General features: G+C 52.6%; 6 protein-coding genes across 6 annotated transcripts; 4 read left to right on the forward strand and 2 right to left on the reverse strand.

The window, feature by feature from the left end:
- Window positions 1–15: 15 nt before the first annotated feature.
- AYO21_06849 (hypothetical protein) lies at window positions 16–1140 on the forward strand (the record flags this gene model as incomplete). The annotated part of the gene is made up of 1 exon (XM_022656808.1): window positions 16–1140. One exon carries the CDS (start codon window positions 16–18, stop codon window positions 1138–1140), a length of 1125 nt encoding a protein of 374 aa, XP_022510923.1.
- A 946-nt stretch (window positions 1141–2086) lies between these two features.
- AYO21_06850 (hypothetical protein) lies at window positions 2087–4618 on the forward strand (the record flags this gene model as incomplete). Its single annotated transcript, XM_022656809.1, has 1 exon — window positions 2087–4618. One exon carries the CDS (start codon window positions 2087–2089, stop codon window positions 4616–4618), a length of 2532 nt encoding a protein of 843 aa, XP_022510924.1.
- A 703-nt stretch (window positions 4619–5321) lies between these two features.
- Window positions 5322–7074, reverse strand: AYO21_06851 (hypothetical protein; the record flags this gene model as incomplete). Its single annotated transcript, XM_022656810.1, has 2 exons — window positions 5322–6777; window positions 6848–7074. The coding sequence occupies 2 exons, from the start codon at window positions 7072–7074 to the stop codon at window positions 5322–5324; spliced, it is 1683 nt and encodes a 560-aa protein (XP_022510925.1).
- Window positions 7075–8891: 1817 nt separating this feature from the next.
- Window positions 8892–10541, forward strand: AYO21_06852 (hypothetical protein; the record flags this gene model as incomplete). Its single annotated transcript, XM_022656811.1, has 2 exons — window positions 8892–8904; window positions 8965–10541. 2 exons carry the CDS (start codon window positions 8892–8894, stop codon window positions 10539–10541), a joined length of 1590 nt encoding a protein of 529 aa, XP_022510926.1.
- A 3137-nt stretch (window positions 10542–13678) lies between these two features.
- On the forward strand, window positions 13679–17220 carry AYO21_06853 (hypothetical protein; the record flags this gene model as incomplete). Its single annotated transcript, XM_022656812.1, has 5 exons — window positions 13679–13861; window positions 13921–14143; window positions 14200–14381; window positions 14433–16942; window positions 17013–17220. The coding sequence occupies 5 exons, from the start codon at window positions 13679–13681 to the stop codon at window positions 17218–17220; spliced, it is 3306 nt and encodes a 1101-aa protein (XP_022510927.1).
- A 1430-nt stretch (window positions 17221–18650) lies between these two features.
- AYO21_06854 (hypothetical protein) lies at window positions 18651–22253 on the reverse strand (the record flags this gene model as incomplete). Its single annotated transcript, XM_022656813.1, has 1 exon — window positions 18651–22253. One exon carries the CDS (start codon window positions 22251–22253, stop codon window positions 18651–18653), a length of 3603 nt encoding a protein of 1200 aa, XP_022510928.1.
- Window positions 22254–22836: the final 583 nt, after the last annotated feature.

Consider the following 22836-nt stretch of genomic DNA (forward strand, 5'->3'; position numbering starts at 1 on the left):
AGAAGGACGGATACAATGACTGTCCCTTTTCGCTCGTGTTCTCGCTGCTGCTTCGCATCGGTAGCGACGGGCAGCGGTGCCCGCCTCGGAACAACCACCTCGCGAAGCTTCTCTTCGTCTCGGACGAGACTGAGCACACCGCCAGCGGACCCAAAGGCCATAACTGAAGCTTTTCTGTCCAAGTTCTCCAAGGGACAGACGTTCGTGCGCCGTCAGCTGCTGGATGCGAATCAGATCCGCCTCTTCTCTCTCACTCTGAACCGACCTCATCTGTGGCCGACTAGCTCTACCAAAACGCTCGAGGAGGCGGAGCCTGTCGAGGGCACTCCGATCCCCCCAGCTTATCACATATGCTACTTTACGCCAGCTCAACTACCGGGAATATTGGGGCTCGATGGCACGGACGCGAGTTTCAACCCCGACGCTCCCTTCACGAGACGCATGTGGGCTGGCGGATCATGTCACTGGCCCGGTGCTGATCGCAGCTCAAAGAACCAGGCGCTCTTGGTGGTGGGTGATACCGTCACCGAGGTCACCAAGGTCTTGAGCTGCGAGCCCAAGGTCATTGGCAAGACGGGGGAGAGCATGTTGCTCGTGGGCGTGGAGAAGGAATTCCGCAATGGGAAAGATGAACTGTGCGTCCTGGACCGGAGAAATTGGGTTTTCCGGGTCGCCCTCGACCCTTCCAAACCTGCTCCACTGGTTCCCAAGCCCAAGGAATTGTCACAGGGGGAGCTCGACAAGAGCGTCGAGGGGAAACTCTGGCGGGAATATAGTCGCGATGAAGCAACGCTATTCCGATTCTCGGCGTTGACGTTCAACGCGCATAGAATTCACTACGACAAGCCTTGGGCAACAGATGTGGAGGGTCACAGGAACGTGGTCGTCCACGGTCCGATGAATCTACTCGCCATGTTGGATCTTTGGCGAGACGAGGCCAGTGTTGTCCGAGGGCGGGGTGTACATTATCCCCAGATGATCGAGTATCGCGCTACGAGCCCTGTATACGGCAGGGAGCCTTACCGGGTGATGATGAACCAGGAGGCGGTGGGAAAGAGGGAGGCAGAGACGAGGGTGGTGAGTAACGATGGGACGGTGTGCATGAAGGGGACTGTGAGGGATTGGCCTTCGAGCAACTAAGGGCGCAGCCCCCACCGACAGAAAAACAAATTGAGTAATCGGTGTGAAGAGATCCTCGACGGCCTCTTACGAAGGTGGCTGTTTGGCTTGTGTCGCTCACCAACCCGAAATGGGAGCGGAGATTCGACGTCTCTTCGGGATGAGCCATCTAGGCACAAGGATTCTGTTGGGGCAAGTGGCTGAAAGTCGTCGATAGCGAGGGCATGGCAGAGATTTATTGTGGATACGGCGGCTTTGACCTGCCTGTTTGGTTTGTTCTTCATCGAGGAGCTGGTTCTGAGGAGGGTGCATGAGGGTGTTGGTGATGGAGGTGAAGAACAGAGAGGCGCAGGTGCGCAGGTGGAGATGGAAATGCTCAATCCAAGTCCGAGTAGTTTGTTGGGTACTAGCCAGACACTCAGAGCATGACGGGCGTAGAGGAAAGAGCCTAAAAAGCCCAAAGACCCTGAATCCAACTATGCAAACACCCCCTCCGGGTGCCCCTAAGGGATATGGGGGCGCTATTGGGGGGCAAACATCTGTCTTAGTAACCCTGGGGGAATCTTTAGGCTCTTTCTGGGCGCCAATGATTGCCGGACACAGGCGGTGCTACCCTGACGGAAGTCGCCATCCGCTTACCTAGCACGCCTCGGAACCTGGTTCTGCTGTAACGAACAGGCCGAGCTAGCGGAGATCTGCTTAAGCGCCTCTGCCCCTCCGCACTTTCTTCGCTCATCGCATCCCATTTCCATCTCATCCCATCTTCGATCATCGCGTTACTCCTCCGCTTGCAGCTTCATTTACGTACAGCCCTCGGCCACCACCACCCTGTCCATAAGGAAAGCAAACATCAAGCTCATCAGGTTTCCTCGCCGTTCTTTTAATCTCACACCTCCCTCTCTACTCGTCCTCTGCGACATCTTCTAGTACCTCTCGCGATGACAGTCACCTGATCTCCGGCATCGGCATGATTCCACAGACTCCTTCGCTGACTGTCCCTCCAGATAGTTCTGCGCAGCAGCTGTTGCAGCTCGGGAAGCCCTTCGTCGAGTTTCCCCGTTTCAGCATCCTCTCTCTACAGGCAGAGAAAGACCAGAACGGCAACCCTCTTCCCTTCTCTGAGTGGCTTACCAGACGCCTCCAACTAGGACAGCCTTTTGTCATTGCCGAATTTGACAAACTCGACACTTGGCCAGGCTCGGATCCTCAGAATGGCGACCAGCCGAGTTTCAGCATCGAAAGGCTGATCGAACTGAGCACCAAGAAAAACATTCCCATCCGAAATTGCAGTACTGGTCGGGACCTGTCGTTCACGCTCAAGAAGTTTGCCGACAGCGCCAGGCAGTCATTTCCCGAATTCCAGAACCTCTACGCCAGAGACTTACAATGTCCGCATGAATGGCTCGAACAATGTCGTCGGATCTTGCCCACAGAGGTTCAATGGGGCGGGCGGTTGGACCTCTTCCAGTGGCTGCCACAGTGTGCGAGGAGTGAAGTCATGATGGCCTACGTTGGAAGCGAAGGGAGCAGCTCAGGGTTCCATCGATGCTTCTCGAGCACGGTCGCCTTGAACTTACTTGTCGAGTCGGACGACCGTCCTGTGGTGTGCATTGGCACTGACTTTGACTCGCAGAAGAAATATGACGCCTTCATATCTTCTCGTGGCGCGTCGCCCCATTTAGACTGGCTAAACCTGGGGTCGGAGGAGCTCTTGAAAGCCGACTTCCCCCTGTATGCCTACGATCAACGAGTCGGCGACCTTGTCGTCTTCCCTCCTGCCACGGCCCACCAGATCTGGAATCCTGCCACGCTTTCGGCCAAGCTTGTCTGGAACATCCTACATCCGCTATCACTTGAGGTGGGATTTGAATACGTCCAAGCACCTTTCAACCGCCTCTGCCATCCTGATGTGGCTCGAACCAGCCTCTCCCTGGCATGTGCTATGCTATCTCTGGTCCAGGACAACCAGACAGTGAGGAGCTCTCCACTTCCGCTTCCGCCAGATCTACCTCTCCTCTCTCGCTTGTTTCGTCAAATGGTCCATGACGAATCCATAATCGACTCTGATCCTGTCACACCAGTGACTTTGGTGCCCATTCAGCAAGGGACAATTGCGACTTGTAACTTTTGCAGCACGGCTATCTGGAATCGGCACGTGCGATGTACTCAATGTGTCGATTTCGATCTCTGTCTCCTTTGTTATCTCAATGGCCGATCTTGCGATCATTCCCAATCCTACGCATGGGCAGAGCTGGTGTCAGCGGAACAATGCACGAGGGTTCTCAATCGGGCTCGGGAGATTCTAGGATTCCAGCCAGAAGAGCCGCGCACACTCGACAAGCGCAAGACCTTGGGGACGGCGGTCAATGATCTGATGCGCGCCAAAACCTCAACCACCAGTAGACTGTGCCATCTCTGCCGGATCGATCACCAAGAATGGAAAGGGCGGCGTTGCGACAAGTGTACTGCCTTTTTCTGTTATCGAGGCTTGTTCCGACATTTTGATGAGTATCCCTCGGAAGTTTTGCGGCACAAGGAGCTGTGGACTTGTCCCAAGTGCACAGAAACTTGCAACTGTCGATGTTGCCATTTTGTGACAGCGTACGTCAAAAGCGAAAAGCCTGCGAGTAAGCGAAGAGTGAAAGCTGCCGACCCTCGTGGGAAGGTCATGGGCTTCGCAGACAATGTATTTGATCAAAAGCGTGGAGGGCGGCGAGAATCCAGCCACAGTGGCTTTGGGGCCGGAAATTTGCCCAGCGTCGCCCAGATCACAGGCAAGAAGCGGGCAATATCTACTTCGGCAGATCCTGGACCAGCGACCCCGCTGAGAAAGATGGAGTTACCAACACCCGAACCTGACTTCTCCGGTAGCAGGCTGGCGTTTTCGAGAGAAGGCTCCGAGTTTTTGACGGATGGGCCTTTCGGAGGCGTCAACGGGACGCGGCCCGCACTACTACCGAGTATGAAGACATTCCCCGACATGGTCAGTCCCACCGATGAGAGGCATTCCCGAGTGAGTAGCTCGCCTGGCATTGCATCTCTTGCCTCGGCAGCGATCGGCTCGAGTCGTATAACATCTAACATGCAGAACAATACTCTTCCACCGATGCTTGGACATCCTCCTGCTACCAACGGCATGTACCTCCCACAGCACACTTCCAACGGCAGTTTTGGCACTCCGTCGTCTTCCGCCCCAACTGCATCTCCTACGAAGACTGTTACATGCTCGGACGAGACTGAAGCTCAAGCTGCTGCGCTGGACGCGTCCATAGCAGAATTGGAAGCGCAGCTGGTCAAACTCAAAAAGTATGAAGGAGAGTTCATCGCTTTGAATCTTGACGATAGTCGGAAGATGCTAGCAAGCCAAATGGCGGAGATAGAGGGCCAGATCAAGGGAAAGAAGTGGGAGAAGGGCCTCCTTCTTAGTGAGAGGTTGAAGAAGGAAGGATTTGGTGGGCTGGCGGCTGTGGTGCGCAGAGAAGTTGGGATCGGGTCTTGATGCTCGGGGTTCTCCAGCACGATGGTCATGGTGGCAGCTGTATCGAAGATATGTTGATGACTGCTTCACATCTCAGCGCGCTGATCTTCGCTGATCATGCCACTAAGATGAGTCGGGTTTGGCAGGTCTCGCAGGGCGAAGTTGGTGCTTTCAAGCGTGGGGTCTGGGTATTCGGGATGATGAGCTCTGTTATATACCCAAGGAATGGATACTGTTGATAGGATAACGTACATGGCAAAAATTTTCATGCACAGCTTGAAAAATCCAGTTTAAGGCCGAGGCTTTCCAAAACGGAAGAATCGCGATGAGCCCATATACAGTGAGTGGTAAACCCACGGTTAGCACGAATGTAGCTTCTCCCGATCTGGTGAGAAACAAAAATACTCAAGTTATATTAGTCGAGGTATTTGCGAGATCCTTGCGAGGCACGTACGTATGGTGTGGTAGGATCACGGGTGTTCTCTTTTGCTGTTGTTAGGATTGCGAATTATATATTGTGTATATATACTCTACGATGTAGAAAGTGATCTGGATGATCTGCACTGTGAAAGGGGTGGGCGATCTTGGGGGAAAAGAGAAGGAGTGAACATGTCTCAAGGGAATGTGAATGTGGCACAAGGGTCGTTCAAGTATACACTATACACACAAAGTTCTCAATCTATCCACGTGCTCGCTTTAAAATTCCACGACACGGCGCTGCGTTCTATTCGATAATCATGCAGATCCTGGCGAGTCCTTTCCTCTTCTTCAGTGGCTTCTCGGCGTCGATGACCTCCTGCAAGCCCGTGTGCATGTCCACCTCCATCGGGTCCCACGCCCACTTGTCGCCCCAGAACACAATCCGATGCCCGATGTACATGACGAAGAAGATGGGGATTCCGATGTAAGCAGTCAAGAATGAAGACGCCGACCACTTGCTGGGGAAGAAAACGGTAAAGCCGTTGATAAGGCAGAGGATTGTGAATGCCACCATGGCGATATAGGCTCCCCAAGGTTGAAGCCAGTTGCGATATATGGGCTCGATCCCTTGCGCCTTGCAGGCCTTTCGAAAGCGGAGAAAGACAATCATACAACATACCCAGCTCGTCATACCCCACGTGTTTGTGAGATTGACAAACCAGTTGAAGACCGTAGAGCCATTGGAGGCGACGTTGAGGTATGCAAGAGCGCAGAATAGTGACGAACAGCCGACCGCCATGTAAGGGACACCCCATCGATTGCAGGCTTTGAAGACTCGCGGAGCGGAGCCTTGGACCGCAAGCGAATAAAGCGCGCGTGAGGAGATATAGAGGAAGGAGTTGCCGGACGACCAGGCCGAGATAAGAATCACAGCGTTGACGATGGACGGGAGGGTGCCTATCCCGGCATTGGCGACGGCGACGACGAATGGCGAAGATTTGGCACCAGCCCCGCCGTCAGTCAAGCGGGTGTCATCGCTGGGGCAGGTCAGACCAATGGCCAAGACACTGAGGACGTAAAAGATCACCAGGCGGTAAAAATACCGCTTGGAGGCAAGGGGTAGGTTGCGTCGTGGTGATTCCATTTCCCCGCCCGTCACGACCAAGAGTTCGGGAGCAAAGGTGAAGGGGAAGACAGACAGGACCAAGGTTTCCCAGAAGGAGACAAAGCGGCCTGTGTCGCCTCCCACGATGTAGGGATGTGCTGCGCCAGGATCGTGCCAGTATCTAAAACCTAGACGATCGTGGCTAGGTCCGCCACCCCAGAAGAGGATGAAACTGAGGATGAGGAGCCCAACCATCAAGATGACTTTGGTCCCGGCGAACCAGAACTCCGTCTCGCCATAGAATCTGACAGGGAGGAAGTTGAGAGCGATGATGACGACCAGCATGATTGTCATCCAGACAGCAATATTGACATTGTTGGGCCAGTAGTCGATGACCAGACCGGCAGCGGTAATTTCGTACGGGACGAGGATACCCAGGGCGTACCAGTAGAGGTAACCCAGCGCAAAGCCCATGGAGCGAGAAACGTATCGGTAGCCGTAATAAGACATGGTTCCACCGTGGACGGGGAGGTAGGCGGCCACTTCGGTGATGGCGGTAACGACGCAATATACCAGAAAGGTCATGATGACATAGGCCGCCAATATGAAGGCAGGACCACCGAGAGCCAGCGTTGCACCGGAACCGACAAAGAGACTGTTGGAGGTGGTATCAGTCAGCCCACGACCTCTGCAGTAGAGAGAGAATTGCCAGAAGTCCAACATACCCAGTACCAATAGTTCCACCTAGAGCAATCATTTGAGCATGTCTGCTCTTGAGGCCACGGTGAGTGGTGGCATATCGTTCATCGAGCAAGTCGGCTGCAATAATTGACTCAACGACAGACGACTTTCGTCCGGTCAAGGAGGCATTGCGGCCTTTTTCATCGACGATACCTCGGCCTTTGACTGGTTCAATGCCCTTTTCAGGGTCGTACTCGACGTTGTCCGCCATACCCACGTCAAGGTTCTTGCCTACCCGGCACTGAGGCTTCCGGTTGATAAAGGTTCAAAGAGGCCCTTGTCACGAAGCGATGGCCTCTTGTTGTAGTGAGAAGCCAGAAGAGATGGAGGGGAAGAAGGGGGGAGAGGGCGGTGCATGGCCGGGGAGGAGGGTCTGGTCGACCTCTTTATAACTCGACAGGATCATCTGAGGTAGTGATAGCAGCAGAGGCATTTTGGTAGCAGTGCCAGGGATAAGGCTTCGAGCTGACTGCCCTGGAATGGATTAGGATCAAGACCCAACGCTCGTCTGTCAGTGGTTGTTGATAACGGAGAGTGGGAAGGGGAAGTCGAAGGCGAGATGTAAGACTGCGCTCTGGCGTCTTGGCTGCAAATCCCCCCCTCAGTTGGTTTTTGCCTTGGCCACCCGCCGTCGACGCCCGTTGCCGCTACCATGCTCGTCGAGTCGTGTCTCCTGCGCAGAATGTGGCAGAGCCCATTCTCTCCAACCTTCTCCCTTAATCGGGCCACCCGTGTCTCTTGTGCAGATGGGATGCAATATCGTGCTTCAGGCGTTGAAGTGCGTTGGGGCTCTGACGATAAGCACGGCTGAAAGGCATTCTCGTCCACCCAACCTCTCCAGAAATCTGATCGACAACTGGCTTCCACCAGTCCTTCTTGTGCAGTCTTGCCTCCTCCCGCTAAAAGAGCTTGTGTACGGATGTCTTGGCCTAATTGGAAACCTTCTAGTAGAAGCCACCACGTCGCACCGGAATACCCTCGTGTTTGCCATCGAGGCCACCGGCCTGAGTATTGGTTGGGGTAAGGACCCCGAGAATCCACCGTCGATGAGGTTGCATATTCCAGAAAACGTTCCTCTCGAAGCGAGATCCGAGTCGACCACGAGACTGCTGATGCTGCATTGACACTGGGTTCCTTCTACCTCCCCTGCAGTTTCAGGGTCGCCACGTGCCCAAGACCACACTGTTGGTAGCAGGTTCCGCTGTGATGGACAGACCGAGATAATTTTGGCACGCTCGCTATTGTGACCAGGAGCAAGCCGGTTCGTCCTTGGAGAAGCGTCGGCAGATGTGTGTGAGCAACCTAGAGAGACTGGTCTGAGACTGGTCTGATAGGCGAAGGACGTGATCCTGGAGTCACTATCTCAGGGACAGTGCCCGTGGCCATAGAGAAGTTGGCTCGATATCTCTATCACCCCACGGTTTCCGAACTCAAATACATTCCATGCTCAGAGAAGAAATTGTCAGCATGTGCTGAGACAGCATTATCACCTCCTCCTTCCGTGTTGAGATCAGCAGCCTTGCAGATCGTGCCACGCTGCAATCTTCGGGGGCGGATATGGACATGTGCGTCACTGTTCTCGACCGTTTCAAAGAGTCCCAGCATTCGAGATAACAGATTGTGGCTTGCATCGAGCGCACAAATCCATCCTTCCAGACCCATCGCACCTTTTTCTTGGCCTTTCCCCGCGAGGACTGCGCGGTCAATTATCTGGGCACGAGTACGAGAGGTCGGATACGTGACAGGTCTCACCCATGGAAAGGATCACGGTCGGATAGCTGCGATAGAAAAGAAGATCGGCCGCTTCAAGCTCCATGCCTAGGGCTATTTGGGCCAATGAAAACCATTAATGCTGCGGCCCTCGCCCGTCGACAAGAAGCTTTTGGCCCCGGACAAGCCCGCTAGCTTTGGACCTTGTTGGCTCGTCAGGCTGTTCAACTGTTTCTTAATAGATGGAAGTGGTTTCATTGATTTCGGCTGCAAGGGCAACATCGTTTCGTACCGAAGGGGGTAGCGAGAGCACCAACCATGTTGACGGAAGGTGAGTGAACCGAAGTTCCTGGCTCCCAGCCCCAGAGTCAATATTGAGGCTGAAGTGCAGGATTGACAACACTTGGAGCCCCCATTGGAATCTGGGTTGTGCTTGGTTTAATGCTATGCATCGCCTCCGGTTCCTTCTTACATTCTGCGAAGCTGAGAAGAGTCCCCGGTCCATGGCTGTATGCAGCAACAAGATTCAGGCTGGCTTTCGATGCCCGGCAAGCACGCTCTATACATACCGTGAACGAGCTACACCAAAAGTACGGACCTGTTGTGCGAATTGGACCGAATGAGGTCTCCTTCAATAGTCTGTCTGCGCTGCGGACGATATATGGTGCCGGCAGTGGCTTTGAGCGGACTTCCTTCTATCAAATGTTTGATGTTTATGGCCGCCCAAACCTCTTCACGTTTGCTTCAGGAAAGCAGCATCGTGAACGAAAAAAACTGATTAGCCACATCTACGCAAACCAGAGCGTGCTTGGCTTTGATGCCGCACAGCTGGTCAAGAGGAAAGTGACAGGGTTTCTGTCACTTTTGGAACGAGAGCCCGGCCTCGGGAAGGAGATCTTTACGAGTTTACATTACTTCTCCTTTGATGCCATATCCGAATTCGTGTATGGTCCGGATCATGGAGGAACGACTGCTTTATCGGGATCCAAACAGTCCCGAGAGCTGATTCAAGACATCCTCAACCCGGCTCGTAGGAGATTGGCATGGTTCACCGTTTACTTTCCTTCTTACACAAAGTGGATAACGACCCGCACAGGTCTGCTGGAAAGATTGCTGACTTCGACGGGTCTGATGCCTATGCGGAAACCTTTCACATATTCGGGAATCCGTCAGCATGCATTAAAGGCATTCTACAGTTTCAAAAATGCACCGGCTGCCGTGCAAGCAAAGGCTGCCGAAAGCACAGTTATTGGCCGCCTCTTCAAGGTGCGAGAAGCTGCCGATCTGTCTGACTTGGACATTGCATCCGAATGCGCCGACCACCTCCTAGCCGGAATTGATACGACTTCAGACTCCCTCATGTTCATGATCTGGGCACTCTCGCTGCCTCAACACGAGAAATACCAAATCAAGCTGAGGGAGGAGCTATCGCACATCTCCGTGGATAGCCAGGGGATTCCAGAGCCCAAGGACTTGACCCATTTACCCTACCTGAACGCGGTCGTACGAGAGTCTTTGCGGCTGTATGCTCCTTTGCCTACCTTTGAGCCGCGGTCTTCGCCAGTCGATATGGTGATCGATGGCTATGAGATTCCTGCAGGCACCATCGTGGGTATGTCACCATATTGTCTACACAGGGACGAGACCGTCTATCCTTGTCCACTGGCCTTCAAGCCAGAAAGATGGCTCACATCTTCCGGCACACTGATCCCAGAATCAGACCTCAGAAATCGATATTTCTGGGCCTTTTCTAGTGGTGCACGAATGTGTATCGGGATGCATCTAGCTAACGCAGAAATGCTCACCTTGCTGGCTGCGTTGTATCGGAAGTACAAGACATCTGCAGAACATCCCGACACGTCGCCTGGTATCACGAGCCGCTTTGAAATTTTCTCCGACGAGACGATGCCCAAAATGGTGGAACATCAGTGTCTGATTGATTTTGCGAGGCTAGAGCCAGATGATTGATTGGAAACAGAACATAAGAGGTTCGAAGTCTCATCGAACGTGAACACGGAGCATATTTCTACGCAGGAGCAAATGTAAGCGTTCTTACACTCGCAAAAGGCTCTAGGACCAAAGCCAAAGGGCTAAGACGCGGACCAGGCGAAACTCCAATACTCATGCGTGAAGCCGTGGTTATGCAAACCTATTAGACCCCCGGTCCTGCTAACTCAAGATTGTCCCTGAAGCCACGTCGCACAAGCGCGAAAAATCTGCCGGGAGCACGACAATTGGCATATTCAACTCGTACGTGGCAGATTGGAGGGTCTGGCAGACATGCTTCACAAGATTCTACCGCAACCCCCTCTTGTGATCACGGAAAGGTGACCCTATCTTAAATATCCTCTCGGAGAACGATTCACTTCTTGCATGAACACCTGTTTGCACATCTGCGAATGGCCTTTGCTGACAGCCTAGTGATTGTGCTGTGTGTACCTGATCGCGAAGATGTGCGTGACTGAAATTTGGAGTTATCGCGAATGCGGATGTTTCTACAATCACGAGGTTCTGTGCCAGCCTTACCGAAGTGCTCAGACGCCGTGCCCTGCACCAATATCACAATGCCCTCCAGAAAAATGGCTCGAAGAGACTGCGGTGGTTCCAGGAACCTCTCGACTACTCTCAAGGCCACGAGGGATGCCCTTTGAACCTGGAGACTGCCCATTTCACCGAGTTGTTGAGAGGTCATTCCTCAATCAAATCTGTGAAGACTGCCTGCTGGCAGAACTCGGAAGCCTGCCAGCCCGTCTCACTAGTATTAATGCTGGAGATGCCCAACCCGACAGGCCAAGCAATAGAGAAGGACTGATTTGGGATAGCGAGGTGAAGATCGAGATCGAGGATCCAGGTTCTGGGTTCTCAGCAAGCCCACATGTCCCGGACGCGTCAGTACAGGACCAAGAAGTATCGGATGATGACTGGAGGATTCTCGAAAGCCACGTTGAGATCACTATCGAAGACGAGCATCAAGATATCATCACCGGAAGAACCACTTCTCCAGAGATAGCAGTACAACAACGAAACGATCAACAAAAATCATCGTCAATACAAATCTCTCGCCCTTGCAGTCCCCAGGTTGAGGAGTGCCCTCCAAATACTGTAGCCTTCGAAAGCAAGAGATATGGACGTGTCATCCAGAAAAACAAGACTGTCGGCTTTGATGGCGTGGATAGCGATAGTGGCATCGACCTAGGGCGTTCACGTCGCGATCCTCCACCACTATTTTGGGGGAGGTCTTTGATGTGTTCGAATTCCCGCAACGCTCGAATATGCGAGCCCGATGCAGACAGCAGTACAATACCAACAAGAACAAGACTTGGTTTTAGAGACCTGCCGAAATTGCAAAGCCTAAAAGGCCTCTCGACGTCTTTGCGCATGGCACCGAGGTCATTTGCAGTGGCCCCAGGCAACTGTGGAAATTCACGAACGGGTTCAGCATCTTCATCAAGCTCAACAGGGACAACCTCTAAGAAACATTTCCAAAACAATCACAACCGGAAAGATACACCTCGTGCAGAAGAAATGAGTGAGACCATATTGGCGGGGATTGAGCAACTTTCCTATGATGTCCAGGACATTCGAATCCGTGGAACGCAGGATACACTGGCCATTCCGCCTCGGAAGTCGAGTTTGAAGAATTTTGCCCTCTTTGTCATGGATGATTTCAGACGGACAAAGGCGATGGTGCATCCGCGATCGGGCTGCCAATCAAGAAGCCTTACCCCTAGTCCAACTACCTCATGGTTGCACCAACAAGCTGAATCCAGCGAAGAGACAACTTTAACCGCTCCAAGTTCAGTCTCGCATTCTGGAACCACTTTTGACTCTGCTCCCAGGACTAGCGGCGTGCATACGGATAGCGCAGAAGGTATGAGAGTCGAGAAAGGCTTCCTGATACCGAGCATCCCCAAATCCTCGACCATGAATACTATGCGAGCAATTATCGATGGATGCATCGACCTAGATGTCGCGATTAACAATCAGAGAGAGGCCGTACGCCATCCGCCCCTTTTAGGCAAGGTGGAAGCTGGATATCAAGGTGGGTGGATAGGTGATCCTGGCAGATGTGAGATCCATATCCTTGAGGATTCTCCACAACAAAAGCAGTTGTCTCACAGGGAGCGTACTGAAGAGGGACCTTGGAGCACAGAGTCCGTCCAACATTTCCCACCACACTAGAACTGTTGTTTTGAGCCTTTTATACTGCTCGACCCATCCTCTGGAGTTCTATCTCCGGATACCGACTGACTGGTGCTTCGATCAGTAGTCGGAAGAGACGAGCCATTGAAGGGATTAAATTCACGATGCGCTCAGTGACAAGAGATGTCTTGGATCAAGGGACAAAAAGGGCGAAGGGAAGGCGAAGGCTAGTGTAGCAATTTGTCTCGAAATGTTTGATTACACGTGTTCTAGACAGTCCTGGGGTTTCTGAGTCTGCTCCTACTCTTAACTATGATAGCAAACGACTGCACGTATGTATTGAGCGATCGATATTCGGCCATCTACGGAGGCTTGTCAGGGGTAAAGATCTTGATCGCATCGGTAGGTGTGGTTAGACTGACGTGAGTCACAGACAGCGCTGGCATGGCTGGCACGAGCAGCGAGTCTTCGTGGACCATGCAAAGTGACAAAGATGATAAGAGATGAAACAAGCGTGCGCAAGGGGTCAGAATGTACGTGGTCAAATGAAAACGCCGCGAGAAGAGAACAGGCCCAAAAGGGCCCGTCACGTGAGACCATCCCACTGTGTACGAACGAGAAACATTTGGAGTTCGGTTGGTGGAGAGCGAGAATCGCAGGCCAAAATTATTGTTTCCTTGTTCAATTCACCACACAACTGACACTTAACATCCTTTTGGTCGACATCATAAAGCGATCGAGTGCTGTCTGACTGCTCAGAAGCTCTTGTTTTCAGAGTTTCTGTTTGATAAGGAGCCCACCGTCGACATCCCGCCGTTTCTCAATTTCCCGCTCGAAGTCAATCCCTCTTGAAGATCGTCCCACGCGCGCGCAGGCGGACATTCCAATCCTCGATCAACACATATCATTGTCTCTTGCGAACAACTTCCCTCTCTTGCATGTCCTAGACCAGATCCTCCAAAATGTCTGTTCTCCCTGCCGAGGTGCAGGGAGCCTTGACCCAGCTCCTGCACGCCCTTTCATCGCCCGACAACACTCTCCGCAGTCAAGCGGAAGAGCAGCTCAACAATGACTGGACTCCCAACCGTCCCGAGGTGTTGTTGATGGGCCTGGCCGAACAACTCCAAGCCGCGCCAGACTCGTCGGTATGTCAAGATCTCAGAGGAGGTCTCAAGGGTAGAGAGTTGCTAAATTGTCCCGCTAGACACGTTCCTTCGCTGCGGTGTTGTTTCGCAAACAAGCCTCAAAACAACGCAAAATTCCCCCCAGCTCCGACTCTAGGGAATTATTTTGGTCCCTCAGCGCCGAGGCTAAAACGGCCATTCGGTCAAAATTGCTGGAGGGTCTAGCAAGGGAACAAGTCAACCAGGTCAGGAATAAAATCGGAGATGCAATCGCAGAGATTGCACGACAATATGTGGATGCCGGTAGGGATCGATTGACTCTTGCTCCCTCTTTCTGCCCTGGCTGACATACTATGGAGGCACGAACGAAAACTGGGTGGAACTACTGCATGCGCTGTTCCAAGCGAGCCAGTCAAGTGACGCCGGCATGCGTGAGTGTTCATTCAGAATATTCTCCACGACGCCTGGCATAATTGAGAGAGAGCACGAAGGCGCCGTTCAGGAGGTCTTTCTCAAAGGCTTCAAGGACAGCAGTGTCGAGGTGAGACAACGGTACAATGGAGTTTGGACGACGAATATTGACTCGATCCAGGTCCGCCTCTCAGCAATCGAAGCATTCGCCTCGTTCTTTCATTCCGTCACCAAAAAGACCCAACCAAAGTACTATCCTTTGATACCAGAAATCCTCAACATTCTACCACCTCTCAAAGAAGCTGGAGACACCGACAATCTATCAAAGGCATTTGTCTCGCTTATTGAACTCGCCGAAATATGCCCCAAAATGTTCAAGGGTCTTTTCAACAATCTAGTCAAGTTTAGCATCTCAGTCATCCAAGAAAAAGAACTAGGCGATCAAACGCGGCAGAACGCTTTGGAGTTGATGGCTACTTTCGCCGAATGGGCGCCAGCCATGTGCAAGAAAGATCCCTCATATGTGAACGATATGGTTACGCAATGTCTTAGCTTGATGACTGACATCGGAATCGATGATGACGATGCCACGGAGTGGAACGCGACCGAGGATCTTGATAGTGAAGAAAATGACCTGAACCACGTCGCAGGCGAGCAGTGCATGGACCGTTTGGCTAATAAGCTAGGAGGCCAAGTGATGCTTCCTGCAACATTCACATGGCTCCCGAGAATGATGCATTCTTCGTCGTGGAGAGATCGACACGCCGCTCTGATGGCCATTTCGGCAATTTCTGAGGGCTGTCGAGATCTTATGATCGGCGAATTGGACAAGGTCCTCGAACTGGTTGTGCCATCCTTGAGAGATCCTCATCCACGAGTGAGATTTGCTGGATGCAATGCCCTTGGCCAGATGAGCACCGACTTTGCTGGGCCCATGCAGGAAAAGTATCACCAGGTGGTGCTGACAAACATCATTCCCGTCCTCGAAGCGCCCGAACCGCGAGTACAAGCACATGCAGCTGCGGCGCTGGTCAACTTCTGTGAAGAGGCGGAGAAGGCAATCTTGGAACCGTACCTAGATCAACTACTCGGACATCTCCTGCAGCTCTTACAATCTCCAAAGCGGTACGTTCAGGAGCAAGCACTATCAACTATCGCCACGATCGCCGACTCGGCCGAGAGTGCCTTCGTTCGCTACTACGATACCTTGATGCCTCTTCTCTTCAACGTCCTGCAAGCCGAACAGTCGAAAGAGTATCGATTGCTCCGCGCCAAAGCCATGGAGTGCGCCACACTCATCGCCCTGGCTGTGGGCAAGGAGAAGATGGGACAAGATGGCATTACGCTCGTCCAGATCCTCGGCAACATTCAGCAAAACATCACGGATGATGACGACCCACAGTCACAGTATCTTTTACATTGCTGGGGACGTATGTGCAGGGTTCTAGCCTCTGATTTTGTCCCTTATCTTCCTGGAGTTATGCCGCCCTTGTTGGAGCTTGCGGCCGCCAAAGCAGATATCCAGTTGATAGACAGCGAAGATGAAGTGCTCGAAGAGGAGGGGTGGGAGTTGGTGCCTTTGAAGGGAAAAGTTATTGGCATCAAGACGTCCACACTCGAGGATAAACACACGGCGATTGAACTCATCACGATCTACGCACAGATTCTGGAAGCAGATTTCGAGCCGTATGTGGCCGATATCACGGAACGAATCGCCCTGCCTGGATTGTCGTTCTTCTTCCACGATCCTGTCCGGGTGGCTTCTGCCAAACTAATCCCGCAGCTACTCAACTCGATCAAAAAGCGATACGGCGAGCAGTCGCCACAATTGAACGAGATCTGGGCCAAGTGTTCCGAGAAGGAGATTGAAATCCTCAGTGCTGAACCTTCGATCGACACCTTAGCAGAAATGTTCCAATGTTTCTACGAGAGTGTCGAAGTGGTAGGCAAGGGCTGCTTGACGCAACACCACATGGAGCAATTCGTGCAATCGGTCAAGTCGACGCTAGAAGAGTTCCAGAAGCGCGTCCAAGAGCGCGCTGAAGAAAAGGCCGAGTCTGCTGCTGTCAATCAGGGCCCGGACGCCGATGAGGAAGATTCCTTGTCGGTACAGTACGCCATTGAGGACGACCAGACCCTCCTCTCGGACATGAACAAAGCCTTCCACACCATCTTCAAGAATATGGGCGTTGCATTCCTCCCAGCGTGGCAGCAGCTCATGCCCTTTTATGACGCGTTTGTCTCCAACCCGGATCCTATGCAGCGACAGTGGGCTATCTGCATCTTTGACGATGTATTGGAGTTCTGCGGGTCACAGTCGTACCAGTTTTCTGACCACATCATGCAACCGCTGATTAACGGTATGAGGGACGAAAATGCCAATAATCGACAAGCAGCCGCCTACGGGGTGGGCATCGCCGGACAAAAGGGTGGAGAGCAATGGAGTGACTTTGTGGCCGCGAGTATCGACACTCTGTTGCAGATCACGCGGGTCCCCAACGCAAGGAGCGACGACGATGTTTTTGCAACAGAGAATGCTTGTGCTGCAATTGCAAAGATTCTGCACTTTAACGCAGGCAAGGTGGTCAATCCGCAGTCGGTCGTGGAGCAGTGGCTCGACACGCTGCCTGTGGTCAATGACGAAGAAGCGGCCCCATATGCGTACAGTTTTGTTGCGCAGTTGATTGATCAGTAAGTTGCATGATCCTGCGAGTGAATTGGCCGAAATGTCTTGTTCGTGTCACTGACCTTTTCTCTGCAGACAAAACCCAGCAGTTTTTGCGAAGGCGGCCCAAGTTTTCCACCACATCGCGCTTGCTCTTGAAGCGGAGATGATCCAAGGTGCCACAGCGAAGAAGATCGTCGAGAGTGCCAAGGTGCTCGTTGGCAAGACGGGGATCAACGCCGAGCAGGTTCTGCAAGGCCTCAGCGAAGACGGGCAGCGGACCGTGAGGAGTTATTTTGCATAATGCGACAAGTCTGGACTGGGAGAAGCGAATGAGATTGGAAAGACATGTGGAGGTTGTCGTCTGCTCTGCCGGCTTTCGCTCTGAGCGGGTAGAGGAGCGACGCACGGGCCGACACAGAGTATCAGAGGGCAACATGGATGAGATGATCAGGAGGGGAGGAGGACAGGAGAGGGAATAGCACGACACGAGGAGGAGGGCAAGAGGAAGAAGAACAACAGAATAAAGAGGGAACGAAACAATGAATGAAACGCCAATCTCTCTCATGTTGCTGTTGCTGCTGTTGATGGCTGATTGCTGATTGCTGGTTCATATTAGAAGTGGATGTGATATCAAAGTCGTTTAGGCCTCTTGGTTTTTGCCTCTCTCTTTCTCTCTCCCGCTCTCCCTCTGTGTGTGTGTGTGTGTGTGTCCCCGTCATGATCACAGATGGATGACACTGACACCCTACCCTACCTACCTAGTATACCCTTATATCCTTGTAAGTATAGTCCCATACTCAGCTACCCACCCAAGTGCCACCTGGGTGCTCAGCTCACTTACCCATCTTCTCCTGTATCCCGGTATTCGCCCCTCCCCTCTCTCTCTCGTTCTAATACCATAATGCCCATACCGTCACTGGTCAAGTGCAAGCAAAAACTATAATAAACCAAACAGGTAACTAAGTTATATGAGATTGAGATCCAAGCCAAATAAGTAGCACTTCACTAATGTATGTGACATTCCTGCACTCGCTCCACTCATTTCCATCCATATTACTCATGTTCACTCATATTATGAGTGTGATGTGTATGTGTATGATGCGTATGATGCGTATGATGTGTATACTCGGTATGTAGAAGCCACACGTCCTAGTAAACAACGGACAAAATGTGCCTCGAACTTGTGGACTTGTACATACTCACCCAGGGCCCTCTGGAGCCTTTGAGCCTTTGAGCCTTTGAGCCTCAGAGCCTCAACTTCAGATAAGCAAGAATATGGATGCACAGGTGAGACAAGGTGTAAAAAAAAAATAAGTGTATATACAAGAAAACGCCATTCACCTCTTTCGGTTTCTTGACAATCATCGCCCTGGCGGCACGAGACTGGCTTTTCCCCCATGCTTCGATCGATTTTGGTATTCCCCCGCCCACCCAGTCCTTCGGATTTGAATGAAGCATTGCTCAGATGAAAGCCTCCCTTCTGGTCGTTGTGAAATAAAAGCATGCCTCCCCTCCTCTCCTCCTCATCCTGGTCCACTTCCAAAGTCCTGGGTATAATAAAAAGGCGTCTCGTACCGTCAAAATCAAAGGAGTATTGTCATCCGTCGCACCCCAACAAATCATTCTATACCCAATATCACGCAATGTACCATGGCCATCGTGCACGGCAACCAACATCCCCTCCTGTGATTAATCCCATGACCAGTTCGATCCCAAACCCGGTCATGCATATCATAAGCTTTCAGGGCTCATCATGCTTGCATCGCCGTCTCCAATCACACCATGCACTTTTTCGACACCATTAACCTGAGGCATCTCGCCGTTGACACCATCCATCATATCCAAAGCATCCACAGCCGGAGGTAGTGTGTTTCCGTCTTGATTCTTGTCATTACCCGGACCTTTGGGAACCTCAGTCGTCGAAGTTTTCGCTTTCAGCACAGGCTTCTGTTTCTTCTCAGGGCTCCCATCCCCACCAGGACCTGGTGATGACGGAGTGGCGTTTCCAATGCCATTGACCATTGGACTATCGTCAACCACCCCGTTGGCGACGACCGACTTTCTCTTGCCTTTGTCACCCGGTGTGGCGCTTCCCACCGCACCTGTAGCAGCCTTTGCAGCGTTCGCGGCATTCTTGTTAGCTGCCGCCTTTTTCTGGGGGCTGTTGTTGTTCTTGAGCGTGCCCTCTCCAATCTTCCCGGATGCTGGAATTCGCGCCCTCCCATGGCCGGGCCTTTGCTTTGGTGGCAGTTCTAGATCCTCCACTAGAGGGCGCTCGCCGTTATCGTGGAGGCGTTTCTTGAGCCACTCTCTAATGATACCAATCTGCTCCTCCACATTCTCGACGGTGATCTTGGGCCAACGGGGCGGTTCCACGAACATCTTCTCCGCCGACTCTGCCGAGTTATCTTGCTGATTGCTGAGCCCGAGACGGTTCTGAAGAATGTGGAATGGTACTGTAAGACTGGCCATTCCGAACTCCTTATCGAGTCCCAGTTCGCGGAAGCCGAAGAAGTCTTCGTCAAGATCACCTGCAAAGTCTCCGCCGACGTACTGCTCTCCACCATCTGCAAATGATCCTTGTCCATGAGCAGTTTCGTCGGTCAACGCTGGTCGAAGGAGGTCGGCGAGATGTCCTTTCATTCGCTCATGCATCATGGTGAGTTTACTGGCCGTCCTATCGATATCTTCTCGTGCATACACGTCCAGGTCATTAAGAGATATACCGCCTGTGTGCAGAGAGTGGAGGATTGCCTCCTCCGTGGTATATGGAGGCTTGTACACCACCTTGCTGTCCTCACCCTGGGCCACGGGAACGGTAGTCGGCACGGAAATCTTATAGTCTTCTCTGTAGTTCACCAGGGTCGAGCATAGTCGCTGGAAAAAGTCTGCTGCCAGGTCCGTCATCGCATCGATCGCCGACGGCTGAAACTCTTCAAACCCTGCGTGGAAGAAAATTTCCCCTATTGATCGTTGGAATGCCGCCTTACAGACCCACGGAGCCATGACAGGCCCATCATCGGACATGACATGGTTTGGAATATCTGCCTCGACGAATGGTTCTGGTTGGTACTTCTGGAACTGGTTTTGATAGGTCTGCGACTGGAGTTGCATCTGCTTGACAACGCTGATCTTCGAAACCACCTTCCGCGTGTCTTGCATTTGTCGCATGTTGTTCTCGATCGTTTTAGCTAGCTTGCCGCGCGGGGCCACGAATTGCCCAGGAGGATACAATCGGAGAAACTCCTCGGCGTGTTCGATGACATATCCTTCAGAGTCTTGGTCCCATCTCAGTCGGGGGTTGATGTCAGGTATGGCCGAGAGCGAATCGTAATAGTCAGGGAGCATATTCTCCTCCTCGACTTCCATTCCCTCGGCGAGGGTTTGGCCATGAATTTCAACCCTGTTGTCCCGTTCAGATGCCTCAGCCCCAAGATCGGCAGCATCTTGGCCCGCAGCTTCTCGTTGCATACGCTGCCACCTGCGCATGCCAGCCTTACTTCGCAATAATGCTGTCTCCTCGGCATTCAACTTGTCTCCACGGAAAAGCTTGTGTCGCGCGGCCGCGAGCATCGCGCGATCCTTCTTCGTCTTCTGTTTCCAGAGCTTATATTCCTCATCTTCATACTCAGGTATCGGTGCTGATGAAGGCAGTGCGGGTAAATCCAAATCCATTGCTTCACTACCGCCTCCTGCAACACTACCAGGCCCGGGCGCGCCGATAGGGGTCAAAAGTCCTGGTGGAGGCGTCGACTGGCCTTGACTCCCGTCGACCTCAGATTCCGCTCGGATGCCATTTTGAACGGAGCTCAGTGACTGTAACACGGGCTTCGTCTCTGGGATGGGGGTCGTTTCAGGCGGAGCTTTTCGGGCGGCTGCACCCCCTTTCTTTGCACTTTTCTTGGGTGCTTTACGTCCTCGCGATGACATGATGGGTTCATCGTCACTTTCCTCGGCGCCATCGTCGAGATCACCTTGTTGCCGCCTTTCTTCAGCCTCGACCTCTGCTCGGTCTCTGATGACGATATCCGGAATCAGAGGTACAAGCTTGTCAGTCTCTTTTTGCATGAAGAGAGCGTGCTTTCGGAATAGATGGTCAGGATTGCTATTGAACTTGAGGCAGTTCTTCCAAATCTGATTGAGGTCATCCACGAATTCCTTCTTGGACTTGTAAGCAAATTGCTTAAGTTTCTTGGTCATGGTACCAAGATCCATGGGATGCTTGATGACGAGGTGATAGTCAGGAGCATCCTTCTTTTTGACGGGGTTAAGGAATGGCGTCGAGTGCTCTGTATGAGCCTTCAACTCGGTCAAGACTTTCTCCGCAGCCTCGTAGAGTTCTTCCTGCCCGATTTTGTCTTCACTTGCCCATTTGCTTCGGTTCTTGCGCACCTCGCTCATCAGAGCGCGCAGCTCCGACTCAGTGGCATGGACTAAGTTGCGATGTTCATCTAGACGCGCAATGAGGTTCTTAAGCGTCAGGCTTGATGCGCCGAGATTGGCCTTGCTCAGACTACCTTGCTGCATAGCAGCATTCTGTCGGTTAGCATGACCTTCTGCTTCTGCTTCGGCTCTGCGCTCTGCCTCGTCCAGACGTTGCTGATCCAACATCGCATCTCTGTCATTTTCAAGCGTGAAGAACATTGTGCGCGACAGGGTTTTGACAGTCTCGATTTCCTTGCGCTTCGCCTCTTCCAGCTTCTTGCGAGCATCCTCGGCATCTTCCTTCTGTTTGTTCTGTCCCGTTTTAAGAGCGGTCTTTGCCGAGTCGGAGGGAATGCTTGGGGGCGGAGCGGGCCTTGGGGTCGGCGACGAGGTGGCGTCGGCGATGATATGCATCTTATTCGGGTTGTTTTTGACCGAGGACGCGTTGGCCGCATCGGCGTCCAATTGCTCGTCGTCGTCGTCATCGTCATAATCATCGTAGTCGTCGTCATCCAATTTGCGCTTTTTTGATATAGGAGCAGGGGGCGGAGCGGATGATGCAGCGGCATCGGGCGCAGATTGTAGGAGAGAAGCGGCAGCAAGAGTGCGCCTTTGAGGAACTACAACTTGTCCGACATCATTGAACAGTGTCGCGAGTTTGCTCTCGGCATCTTGGAAGAGTGCGCGAAACCGGACAATCTGGGGATCTTCGTCGATGCTGGGCTCTGGCTCCGCAGCTTGGCCGGACTGGGAACCGCTCCCCAGACTGCGCAATTTGAACGAACTCGGCGTGTGTGGTCTGGAAGGCGCGCGGAGCAGACCATTTAGAGTATCTCTGTGTAGAGAGTGTAGAAGAGGTTCATCGTCTGGTGGTTTCTGACTGTTTGGGGGCGGCCATGATAGGGACATGGCCGTGCCAACCCCGACTGCGGCGAGGCGAGGGGCGTAACTCCTCCAGTTTGAAAAGGAAGCCTCAGCGCCGACGAGGCAATCGTGGGAATCGGCCAAAAATCGACGAGGCGGTACAGAGGGGTGCGTAGGCGCTCCTGCACATTAATTGAGAAGTATTTGCGCTGAATGGGTGGTGCTGGTGATAAAAATTGATGTCGACTGTTGATGCGATTACGCAGAGGCGAGGCTTGAGGTTGAAAGAAACGTTACAAACTGCGGTTGGGATTGAGTGAGGCAGCGGAGGCCCTAGGTGCCTTAGTGACTCCCGCCTGCCGAGCCACCGAGCCAAAGTTACTGGTACCTTGGGACCTTAGGTGGTCACTGGTAGGTGCACCTGCTTCTCCAACTCCTAGGCGACCTGGGCTCCTATATTTCCGGTCACCTTCCAGGCCTCACTCGATTCCAGCTCAACAACGACTTCAACCAAAGTGCTCAATTTGATTTCTTTTGACGCATCACAACTTGCCTCTGTACTTTTGCGCTGTTTCCCGCTGTCTAGCCATGTCCGAGTCTGCCTGAAGCTGGCATTCCGCCAGCCGAG

This window comes from Fonsecaea monophora (assembly GCF_001642475.1).
Source record: "Fonsecaea monophora strain CBS 269.37 chromosome Unknown Scaff49, whole genome shotgun sequence".
Classification (NCBI taxonomy): domain Eukaryota; kingdom Fungi; phylum Ascomycota; class Eurotiomycetes; order Chaetothyriales; family Herpotrichiellaceae; genus Fonsecaea; species Fonsecaea monophora.